This window comes from Barbatula barbatula (genome assembly GCF_947034865.1).
Source record: "Barbatula barbatula genome assembly, chromosome: 6".
Taxonomy (NCBI): domain Eukaryota; kingdom Metazoa; phylum Chordata; class Actinopteri; order Cypriniformes; family Nemacheilidae; genus Barbatula; species Barbatula barbatula.
The window spans coordinates 16127663-16140164 of record NC_136765.1 but is presented as its reverse complement, the minus strand read 5'-3'; the positions used below and the strand labels follow the sequence as shown (position 1 = coordinate 16140164).

The 12502-nt window shown below is 40.1% G+C and overlaps 1 protein-coding gene across 10 annotated transcripts in view; it reads left to right on the top strand.

Moving 5' to 3' along the window:
* The first annotated feature begins 525 nt into the window (after positions 1–525).
* Positions 526–12502, top strand: part of hectd1 (HECT domain containing 1) — a 24469-nt gene continuing 12492 nt past the window's right edge. For 8 of the 10 annotated variants that reach the window (XM_079457991.1, XM_079457996.1, XM_079457999.1 and 5 more), the window contains exons 1-15: positions 526–782; positions 3586–3849; positions 4934–5168; positions 5343–5570; positions 5786–6067; positions 6335–6605; positions 6691–6767; positions 7165–7263; positions 7371–7485; positions 9419–9593; positions 9701–9839; positions 10854–11024; positions 11151–11373; positions 11860–12123; positions 12211–12287. In XM_079457991.1, coding sequence (XP_079314117.1) covers positions 3710–3849; positions 4934–5168; positions 5343–5570; positions 5786–6067; positions 6335–6605; positions 6691–6767; positions 7165–7263; positions 7371–7485; positions 9419–9593; positions 9701–9839; positions 10854–11024; positions 11151–11373; positions 11860–12123; positions 12211–12287 — 2496 coding nt within the window. In that variant the 5' untranslated portion in view covers positions 526–782; positions 3586–3709. The remainder of the gene's footprint in view (positions 783–3585; positions 3850–4933; positions 5169–5342; positions 5571–5785; positions 6068–6334; positions 6606–6690; positions 6768–7164; positions 7264–7370; positions 7486–9418; positions 9594–9700; positions 9840–10853; positions 11025–11150; positions 11374–11859; positions 12124–12210; positions 12288–12502) is intronic. The other 2 variants (XM_079457997.1, XM_079457992.1) reach the window with 1 other exon arrangement.

The window sequence follows — 12502 nt, the reverse complement described above, 5'->3', positions numbered from 1 at the left end:
TTGTTCCTAATCTGTATACATTTCCTTGTTTTAAAGAACACAGACAAATATTAGAAAGAATGGTTGTAACAGTTCTTGGCCACCATTTTATACCATATAGGATAAAGTAGCACTTCTTTATACATTTCTTTGTTTAGTTGAACACAAAAGAAGATATTTTGAAGAATGTAGGAAAGCCCTTTTGACTACCATTTCCTACTATGGTAGTCAAAATGGTGGCCAAGAACTGTTACAAGCATAATTCTTCCGAATGTCTTTCTCTGTGTTCATCATACAAAATACAGTTTTTATTTATAAAGATCGAGGGTCAGCAAATGATGACTTTCTATCAATGACTGTTATATTCAATTTTCAATTCAGGTATTAAAATAATTAAACAGTTTCACAACAACAATGTAGTACATAGTCACATTTATAACGTAATTTGCCAAAAAAACTGAAAATATAAATCAATTTGCACTTCCGATTAATGATTCGCTGCCCGGTGTCTGTGTTGAATATAACTACCAGGTGTTTAGCGCCCCCTGCTGATCAACTGTACCATTTCGTGTTTCTGAGCACTGCTGCGGTCGGAGCCTCGTGATATGCGGAGGCTCTATCAGTTCACTCGACGGCTCTCCATTTCAGTCGATATATAACCCGTCGCCTTCCCGTTCACTTTGACCTCTACCTTACAAACAAACGGGGAATGAGGAGATTTGCCGTCTGACAACTTTATCCAGAGCCGAATTTTCTCCACCGTTGTGTGTTTTTCATCTCTTCTCGTCGTTTGGCGATAAACGGTGAGTGTTTATTTCCCTCGGCGGAAGGTTAATTTCCGTGCCCGACAGACGAGCTCAGGCCTTGGTCTCTCACTCTATACTTTAGCCTCCGGTTTCGCTAGTAAACACAGGGCCGCGTTTGTTTTACTTTATTTTGATTTGTTTCTGTACATGAAATTGTTTTTCGGTTGGTTGTATATGTAGACGAAAACGTGTTCGTGCTTAATATGTAGTAAGTAAATGAGTGGTTTAAGTTACAGAGGGATGTCGAAATGTAGCAGTACGCAGTTTAACGTTAGCTTATCGCAGCTAACTAAACCCCGTGAAGACCTAAACCCTTTCAAGTCAATATTTGAATGGTTTACTTCATTTCTGTGTAAACGTGTTGTCAAAATGATTACCTATAATAAAGTGGTCAAAATAAAACGACACGGGACTCTTGTCATGCCGAGTAAGCTAACGTAAGCTCTCTGAACTCATGAGAAGGGGCCATTACAACAAGAGGGTTGAGTAAATATCACATTTACTTAGCCTAGCTCACCCATTCTGTGACGTTCAAGTAGCTTTTCTGATAACGTTGTTAATTGCCAAAGAAACAAGAAACAATGTTTGTTCACACGTGGACATAACGTTACATCCAGTTAAACATGCGACATGATATTATATATATCAGGCACTCTCCGCTTGACCTATATTAGCATAGGGACCGTCTGTGTTCATGTTTTATTGGCTTGTCAGACTTGTGTCATGATGACATCGGGTGCAACGATGTTGTTTTAGGACTCGTGCAGTTACACATTAGTCAGCTGCATTGGCACAACGCCGAAAAACATGATTACACGCGTGTTTGTCCACGGAAAATCACACCCTATGCTGAAAACAAAGTGCCATGTCCGTATTTAGAATATGATTTACATTTATGCATTTGGTAGACGCTTTTATCCAAAGCGACTTACCTTGCATTATACTATACATGCACTGGGTGATTTATAACGACAGAAGTTTCGATTAGCTGTGGCTCACATTGAGAAGTGTTCTCGGAGACATCAGACGGGCAGAATCCATACTTCCCAATGAGAAATAAAATATTTTGTTGAATGAAATGTTGTTGTTCTGCATTTGCGATGGTCTGATAAATGGTGAAAAACATATATGCTTTATTTGAAAGTACTATAAAATAACATCTGTATGTAAACCTTGTTTTTCTTCTCTAGAGTGTTTGCTTGAGATTGTTTGACCCAGGGCTACGGCATCAAAACTTGTTATGAAGGCAGGAGTCTAGTATATTGAATGTATTGTTTGCTTCACAATGGTCCTGTGTAACAGTGAGAACAGCTTGGTTAGTGAGCTTGGCTGTTCACAAATATAAATAGTTGTAAAAATAGTGTCTTATCTGATCACACTCAGCTCACACTCATATCCGACTTATTTTAATAGAAGCAGAAGTTGTTAAAAACGTTTGTGTGTGTGTTGAGTTTTTCATTGAGCAAATTGTGTAGATCGGTGGCCTGTGTCACGAAGCGATGTGAACGAACGACGAGTTGCAGGGTACGTTTTGAGTTGACAAACCCAACCTGGATTAGATCAGGTTCAGCTGTAGCACAACGCTCGGTATAAACTTTCTCTGTCAACTCCGGTTTGATCCAGAGTTCGTGAGGCGCGTGCACCTGAAAGTGTGACACGCGCCGCTAACAGCCAATCACACGGAACATGGAAAGCATCATCAGTTTCATTGACTTCTCACGAGTGTCAGCGCAGTTCACTTTTATGTTGAAGACGACAAGATCATTATGAAAAAATGTCATGAATTGAAGCGAGGCAGGAATAAACACGACTGCACGGAAAGTTTTGGAAATCAAATCCGAATCAACTGAATGTTATATAGGTTAACAATAAGATCAAAAGATGTTGTGTATACTTCATTACTTTAAAATGCTTTATATTTTAATGGTTGTTTTTATACGAAGATAGTTATATTAATTTAAATGCAGTCTTTTATATTAATTAATAATCACATAATTATAATAAATTGATTATAAATAATTGTGTTTTAAATTATAATAGACTGTAGACTAGTTACCATGGTGACGAAACCAATCCACTTTCTTAAGATGAAAACTCAAGAGTATGCTCAAAGTAAATGCGAATTTACCTGGGAAAAAACCCAAACCAGCTTTGTTCTACAGGCCACAGTTGCTTTCAATGTCAAGGAAACAGGACGTTCTTCCTGAATCAAGTTCGTCACTTAATCTGTTGATAAGTGGATCTCTCTGTTAGTCTCTTAAGAAGATGGTGGATGTCCTGCATATAGCCACCCGGGAAATAATGAAGGACAGACTTTTGCCGTTTCGCACAACTCGCCAGTTTCCCCTCGAGCTTGGCTCAGTTTGGCCCATCTTACTTTTTGTATTCCCTCGTATGTTTTGGGGTACAACCAAGCTGTACAGTGTAATTGATGAGCCATTCATCATGCAGTCCGCTGTTGGCCAAGCTTACTAATCAGCTAATCACAGCGATTTCTTTCAGGTGTCTGATCACAGTTCATCATGTTTATAGTCTGTATTGCCTCAATTACAATACCTTTCAAGGACATACGTCTTAATGGAGTCATCTGCTCCACCCTTTCTGTTATTACACAAGAGGTTTCATCCAATTACTCAAGTGTGTGTTTTTCCATTCAAAGACACATCAAACAAACAGGAGAAGGTGGAGACCAATGCCTAAAGCAATGTCGCAGAGTATTTTGTATGGCATTTGCATCTTTAAGCCTCTTTTCTATACACATGCACTTTTTAAGAAAGTTTTTCTTTTGTTTTTGGGGAAGGTGAAGACTTGATGACACAACAAGAGGACCAGTGACTGTCCGTTTATTTCTTTCCTGCTATCGGCGGATGCGTCCCCAGTTGGGGCTGTGACCGGGTGTTGGGTGGATAGGGTCGTGGGGCATCATGGCAGACGTGGATCCGGACACATTGCTGGAGTGGCTGCAGATGGGACAAGGGGATGAGCGGGATATGCAGCTCATTGCCCTGGAGCAGCTGTGCATGCTTTTGCTCATGTCCGACAACGTCGACCGCTGCTTTGAAACGTAAGTCTGAACACAGATGCTGTGCCCGTTCTGATAGGCTGATGTTTGTCTTATGTAACAGTAGTGTCTGCTAGGGTTGTTAGATAAGTATGTTTTTTTATCATCGCATATGATGTCAATGCAAAAACTGAATTATTTAAATGAGCTTAATAGTAATCTAACAGATGATAGCCTAGGTGCGTGACCGTAGGTGTAAGACCGAGCAAGCATTGACAGATGTGAGGCATCTGATGTAGTTGCAGTTGAAGCTTTGGTGCTTAAATGAGGAAGTTCCTAGATTGTATTAGAGTATTTTGGTTCCACACATGACCACACACACTGTCAGATATTTTTCATTTAACCCATGGATTGCAAAACTTGAACCATTTAAAGTGAAAGTGTTTGGCTCAAATGCATACATGTGTAAGTAAGACCTAATTGTTTGGCTTTAAAGTGATAGTTCACCCAAAAAGTGATATTCTGTGATAATTTACTCACCCTCTTGTCATTTCAAACCTGTATTACTTTCTTTCTTATGCAGAACACAAAATATATTTTAAGGAGTGTTGGTAACCGTCACCCATTCACTTGCATTGGTTTTGTGTCCATACAATAGAAGTGAATGGGTGCAGGTGCCGTTCGGTACCAACTTTCTTCAAAATATCATCTTTTGTGTTCTGCAGAAGAAAAGAGTCATACAGGTTTGAAATGATAAGAGGTTGATTAAATGATAACATAATTAACATTTTTGGGTGAACTATGCCTTTAATAGGATTTACTGTTAACTGAGAACTTTGAGTCAGTTTTTTAACCAGAAAAACAGAAATATCCATTATGCATAAAATGACATTCAAGATATAATACATTTTCTGGCTATAATTCTTCTTGAACATTACGGACATTGATTTGACAAATTATTCTTAGGCTTGTCCATCATATTACTCGTGTATTGCCATATTGTCCTTCATAGCATGCAGTGCTGATGTCTATTTATTTTGGTATGCAGCCATTGGTTGGGCAAACATCATTCAAAAATATGAGATGCATTTTAAATTAAATGTATTTTTTCCTCCTTTTTCCTGTTTCTAATGTCCGTCTGTTACAGGTGTCCTCCACGGACATTTCTTCCAGCTCTGTGTAAGATCTTTCTGGATGAGAGCGCACCAGATAACGTGCTGGAAGTGACAGCCAGGGCTATCACCTACTACCTGGATGTGTCTGCCGAATGTACCCGCAGGATTGTGGGAGTAGATGGAGCCATCAAGGCCCTTTGTAACCGTCTGGTGGTGGTGGAGCTCAACAACAGAACCAGCAGAGATCTAGCTGAACAGTGTGTAAAGGTGAATGCTGCTCTATTGGTTACCTTTAGTGTTATGTGAACTTGGTCAGTTCTAATTAAGATCACTCACTGACTCGCTTTTAAGAACTTTGTTGTATAAGAAATGCTAAGTTGCTTAGTAAAGAGAACACGCTTGTGTTGCTGTTTTAAACCGTGAATACTTTCTCCTCATCAGGTTCTGGAGCTGATCTGCACTCGGGAGTCTGGAGCAGTGTTTGAAGCCGGTGGACTTAACTGTGTGCTGAGCTTCATTCGGGACAGTGGTCATCTAGTGCACAAAGACACTTTGCACTCCGCCATGGCAGTAGTTTCTCGTCTGTGCAGTAAGATGGAGCCACAGGACCCTTCTCTCGAGACATGCGTGGAGTCACTCTCTAGTCTGCTGAAACACGAAGACCACCAGGTACTACATGAGCAACTTTAGCCAAACTCGTGTAAATTTAACCATGATCTGTCAGGCTCAAATAAAGTGAAGGAGCAATAAAAGTACTTGAGTGCTAAATTTGCTTAGCTGTGTGTCATATTCATATACAAATGTCATATTTCACACACCGCAAATCTGTTCAAATATACGGTTTCAAAGTTAAATACTATATGATTCCCTCATGTGATCCACAGGTGTCTGATGGAGCGCTGCGCTGCTTTGCCTCACTGGCGGACAGGTTCACACGGCGTGGAGTTGACCCCGCTCCTCTAGCCAAGCACGGACTTGCAGAAGAGCTGCTGTCCCGTATGGCAGCAGCAGGAGGAATGGCATCCGGACCCTCCTCCACCTGCAAACCTGGCAGAACCTCCAGCGGAGCGGCTCCATCTGCTGCCGACTCTAAACTGAGCAACCAAGTGTCCACCATCGTCAGCCTTCTGTCCACACTCTGCAGAGGCTCGCCACTTGTCACACATGTAAGATATATTTTCACAGAATGTTCTTGCCGTTCGCTAGATGTCACAAGTACTGTGGGTTTCTTCAGTGTCTACAGAACATTGCAAAAGGACAGACATTTCTAAATTCTAAGTTACATATTCCTAAAATTGTGTTACATCTATTAACAAAGTCATGTACGTTTAACTGATAATTAAATTAAATTAGGAAATGAATTTACTAATTACATAAAGACCATAGTACAGTATCAATGTAAAATTGACAGTCGCTTTAAATTGTGTCCTCAGGATCTTCTGCGCTCCGAGCTGCCTGACTCTATGGAGAGCGCCCTGCAGGGGGATGAACGTTGCGTGTTGGACACCATGCGGCTGGTGGACTTACTGTTGGTGCTACTCTTTGAGGGTCGCAAGGCTTTGCCCAAATCGACAGCCGGTTCCACTGGCCGTATCCCTGGTCTGCGACGTCTAGACAGCTCCGGGGAACGTTCCCACCGACAGCTTATTGACTGTATACGCAGCAAGGACACGGACGCTCTCATTGATGCCATCGACACCGGTGGTAAGCATTTGAAATATCAAGGAAGATTAATTTGGTTCCAGATTGTTGTTTGATGTTAAATCCATACTATTTTCTTTCGTCCAAGCATTTGAAGTAAATTTCATGGATGATGTGGGCCAAACACTTTTGAACTGGGCCTCTGCATTCGGCACACAAGAGATGGTAAGAGATTTTGTAACATCTGGCATTCTGCAGTTGTTTGTTACATGCACATTTAGCAAGAAATAGCCTTCAGACAGTGACTCATGGAAACCAGAGCAGACAAACAGATGACTTCTAAAGGTTGCTGGCAGAATTTAGGACAGCAGCTTGCTTATGTTGTGCAATATGGTTATGTGAAGGGACCCAGCTGAATAGGCACGTTTGTAATGCTGACTTGCCTTCCGCCAGCAGAGGTGCTATCACTACCATGTCTAATGAAAACGAATACGACCTAATTTTCTTGACCCTCTTGGTCTGGCAATGTCTTGTGTAAGCGAGAGGGAGTGGGTCAGTGCAACAGATGAGCATTGTTCTCTGGGGGATGTGATATCTCACACTGTATTTTTGCCTGATTAAGGTGGAGTTTCTCTGCGAGAGAGGTGCTGATGTCAACCGAGGTCAAAGGTCATCCTCACTGCACTATGCTGCCTGTTTTGGCAGACCACAAGTAGCCAAGGTAAAGTGTTTTGATACGTAACAGTTTATTTTTTAAACAAAACCTATAATATATAAAAAAAAACAAAGCTTTAAGTATACATTTTATATATATATTTTTTACAATAGACTTTACTGCGACATGGTGCCAACCCTGACCTCAGAGATGAAGATGGGAAAACTCCATTGGACAAGGCTAGAGAGAGGGGTCACAGTGAGGTCGTAGCAATTCTTCAGTCTCCTGGTGAGTCCATCAACGTTTTCTTGTTAAAGTTAATGACTTGTGTCGCTCACACAATTAAAACTTCGGTCAAGTTTCACTTCAGGATATTAAATCAGAATTCTTTTTGTAAGCTAAGGTACTATCCCAGTCTAATTTGGTGGTTGATTTCCCTCAAAATGTGTAAGCTCAGTATGTGGTTAGAGCTGCAACTAACGATTATTTTAATAATCGATTAATCTGTCGATTATTTGTTCGATTAATCGATGAATCGGATACAAATTTTTAAAAGCATTCATTTTCAACCCTTTATTGAAAAATAGAACTGACATTGCAAAACATATTTCAAAAGCTTTATTATTACTTATTATATTATTATTACAGCTGGCTGTGGTTTACATGATGCATTTCCCATCAAGAAGCCTCTCATGGTTTGCTGTTTTTTTCTGGAATTTTTTCGGGTCTCTCTGATGGTCTTTCCTCTACCTCCGCTCTGCTTTTTTTATTTATTTTTCCTCCGCTATGCTGCGCGGCGCGATCAACTTTTTTTAGTCCTGTGACACACTAGATGCGTGGCGTGAGCGTCTCAGAAGCCTGGCTCCCATGTTAACAGGTTAGAGCTTGCACACTGCCTGCGTGAGACGAGCCGCACGGAAAACGCGTGCATGCTAGGAATTGAATCGACGCCTATTTTTCACGAGACACGCAAGCGTGTTGGAAGCGTTTCCAGGCAAAATAGAATAAGAAAAGATGTTTATATGTAATTGTGTACACGAATACATATTAATGAATGCCATTTTGATGTTTGAAAGCTAATCATCATTTATTTGATCGTATTTTCAAATTGAATTTCATTAAACCAACATCTACACGTTACGGGGTTTACATGTCCACTGTAGAAAACATCAGGACTTAAATCATGTTTATAATGCATTTTTGGAGAAACAACAAGTGAATATTGAAATAAATTATACATTAATATTCCTATTAAGTATGAGATATTATTACTAAAATGTTGCAAATGAATACTCCAATTAACTACTTTTTTCCATAAAATCTTCCTCCAAGAAAATGCTTAGGCTATATCCAATGAAAAGATACATTGCATTGAATGGGAATATTAATTTATGTCCATCTGAAACACATATTGCATAAAGTAAACTCGTGCATCAATTGATTACGTTACAACTTTAATAACATATCTGAGAATCATCTTAATACGAATTGTGGTTCGTATTAAACCCCAAAATGTATTGGTGACTGAATTATTTTTGTTTTTTATGCTCTTAACAATGTGATTAAAAATGGAAAAAAATATGACACACTACAATAACAACGTAGTCTAGTGTGTCATCTGAGTGACGGTCCAACATCAGGTAATAAATCTACAAAACATTTGGAAATGTTATTTAAATAAACAGACAGCCTACTTACTCATTTTTCGGATTTTGGAAGGTGTAGGTTATGTGAAAAAAGTTTAAACTTGTCGTGAATACAAGACCCTTGTCTGTCGGCGGCCTCCCTCTATGTCACCTATAGCAGCAGCAGCGCGCCAGCAGCGCGCCAGGCACGGTGCTGGTGTGCAAAGATACAGAAAACACGACGCAGCCGCCACAGAGCTGACACGCAACAGAAACGCCACGCTCACGCCACTCAAACATGTGGCGCGCGTTATAGTCGCGCGATACAACGAATCGATAATGAAATTCGTTGCCAACATTTTTAATAATCGATTTTTATCGATTTTATCGATTCGTTGTTGCAGCCCTATATGTGGTTCTGTGCTTCAGTTGATATCTTGATTTTCAATTTCGTTTACTGATGCTAGAGATTCTAAAAAGTAACATATTTCAGCTTTAATGCATTTACTCATTTGTAATTTCATTTACCAATGGGTTTGTCTTGGAATTTGAATGATTGAAAAATGTTTAAGTTATTCCTGTGGTGTGTGGTATAGGAGACTGGATGTGCCCTGTCAACAAAGGAGATGACAAGAAAAAGAAGGATTTAAATAAAGAAGAGGAGGAGGGCAGTGAGCCGAAAGGTGACCCTGAGATGGCGCCTATCTACCTGAAAAGGCTACTTCCAGTATTTGCACAGACCTTTCAGCAAACCATGCTGCCTTCAATAAGGTGAAAGACTTGAGGGTCATGAACCATTTTAAACAGAGGCCAAACATGTTGCGGCACCTTGTAGAAATTATTGCTTTACATTCGACGTGTCATCTTTTCTTTTACAGGAAAGCTAGTTTAGCTCTGATCAGGAAGATGGTGCACTACAGTTCTGAAGTTCTCCTCAAGGAGGTGTGCGACTCTGATGCTGGACACAACTTGCCCACTGTACTGGTTGAGATCACTGCGACCGTGTTGGATCAGGAGGTTAGTTTATTTTGTTAGAATCTTTAGTAGGGCTGCACGATTTGAGGAAAATGTCACATTGCGATTATTGAGGAAAAAATTGCGCTGTGCGATTACGATAAACTGGTTAGAATGAGTCAACTTAGTTGATATCAAGGAAAATGCACACACAGATAACTGAAAATGCTGAAATTTGTCTTTCTCAACTGAGATATACAGTTCAAACTAGCAACAAGAACTAGAATTGCAAAATTTTCAAATTAAAATAAAATTTTATAAAATTAAATAACAGTAACATCTTTGCATTACTGAATTAAATTAACTTAAAAATATATATATATGTTCTCAACAGTACAGGTAAATTAAACAAATAGAACATAAATACGGATGTACAAATGTTTAGGAAAATAATCCCAACAAACGGATATGTAAGCAGATTGTAACATTTATTTGTATGAACTCTTTTGAAAAAGAATCTGGATATAAATGTGTGGTTCACTCTGTAAAACTTAAACCTCTATAATCTTTATTGATACTTTAAATGGTTGTTACTCAACCAACTGGTTGAATCCTCTTTCTAAAACATTCTGTTTAGCACTTTATTTACAACTTTAGTTTTGCAAATTCTGCACAGAACCTCTCTCTGCACAGTGTCTGATATCCCGAAACCAAAATGACGCCAAATAGCAGAGGTAGAATTTTTTCTGGGCACTAGTTCAGTGTCGGTCTGCTCTGCATCCATTTCTCCCCTTCTCCACACAGTGCCCCGCAAGTCACGTGACCAAGCACACGCGCCAACGCCACAAGACTCGTTTTTTTTCTCGCAAATGGCCATATATCTCTTAGAATGGATGTCTTGTCATGTCCACAAATGCACTTGTTTCTTTAATATAATTGCAACATTTTGCCGTCATGTAATCGCATAGCCTGACATCGCGATTGCGATATGTTTAACCGTGCATCACTAATCTTTGGTTAAAATTTTCCTCTCATCTGATGGTAGTTAATTCTCTATGACCTCTACCTCTCTCACAGGATGATGATGACGGTCACCTGCTGGCATTACAGATCATTAGGGATCTGGTGGATAAGGGAGGTGACGTGTTTTTAGACCAGCTGGCCAGGCTGGGTGTCATTAATAAGGTTTCCACTCTGGCAGGACCCACGTCAGATGATGAAAACGAAGAGGAGGCCAAGCCTGAGAAGGTCAGACTCACTCCCATTCAGTTAATCTTTGTAGTCTTACAGTATCCGTTTCCTTTTTCAGAAATGTAGAAATATTTTGGAATAGCTCAACTAACTTGATTTATACAATCCTTGTCTGTTTCTCAGGATGATGAACCACAAGAAGATGCCAAAGAGATACAGCAGGGGAAACCCTACCACTGGAGAGACTGGTCTATCATTAGAGGCAGAGACTGTCTTTATATCTGGAGCGACGCTGCTGCGTTGGAGCTCTCCAATGGCAGCAATGGTTGGTTCCGCTTCATTTTGGATGGTAAACTGGCCACTATGTACTCCAGTGGAAGCCCCGAGGGAGGATCTGACAGCTCTGGTAGGTCCCCTGCAGACAGAGATCAATCCAGAAAATGACTATAAATTCCAATTTTCCTATAAATGTTGTTCATAATTTGCATTTGTCTTACTATCAGCAAACAATAAAGCTTGAGATGGAAGAACTGCAAATGGAGAATACTTGTGCTTTTTGGTTTTGTTTGTGGTTGCCAACAAACTATTCATGCGTAAAGATGCTAATTTTACAAATTATCTGTTAACTTTTTGATCAGCCACATGCTGTGTGCGGTTCACAACTTTCCTGTTATTCGCTTAAATATCTTTTGACGCCACTTAATCATCACTCCAACCAGCTCTGCGCCACAACCTCTCATGTGAAATTGAAACTCTTCTCTCCATTTAGCCTCTGTATTATTTATGACTTTGTTATCTGGTCCTGCAGGGAGCATCTGTTAATATCTAATCAAATCTTTATGGTTGACCTATGCAGTGCTCCAGCTGATGTTTTTTGTCCTCCTTTCCTTAGAGAGCAGAAGTGAGTTCCTGGAGAAGCTGCAGCGTGCTAGGAGTCAGGTCAAACCAGTGACTGCCAGCCAGCCCATCCTGTCCACACAAGGTCCCACCAAACTTACCGTGGGCAACTGGTCTCTTACGTGCCTGAAAGAGGGTGAGATTGCCATCCACAACTCTGATGGGCAGCAGGCCACCATCCTCAGGGAAGATCTGCCAGGCTTTGTGTTTGAATCAAACAGAGGCACTAAACACTCTTTTACCGCAGAAACGTCTCTAGGTAAATTCTCTTAGGAAAAATGTGATCTTAAAATATGTCTTGTCTGTCTTTTGTCACTTATCTATTACTGCCTTCATTTTTACACAGGTTCTGAGTTTGTTACTGGCTGGACTGGTAAACGAGGAAGAAAGCTGAAATCCAAATTGGAAAAAACAAAACAGAAGGTATGTGGTTTATTAAATATGATTTTTAGAGGAAATGCACTGATGTGTTCATTTAGGGTCAAAAAAGGGGGAAGAGATTTTATTAAAAACGTTGTGTTGAGTCATCAGGAACAAATAAAAAAAAATCTTTAGAACACATGAGCGTATAGAACAGTCATCCTCAATTGCCAGGATGTATCCGGACGTGTGCTTTGTTTCATCCGGACTGCGAGACA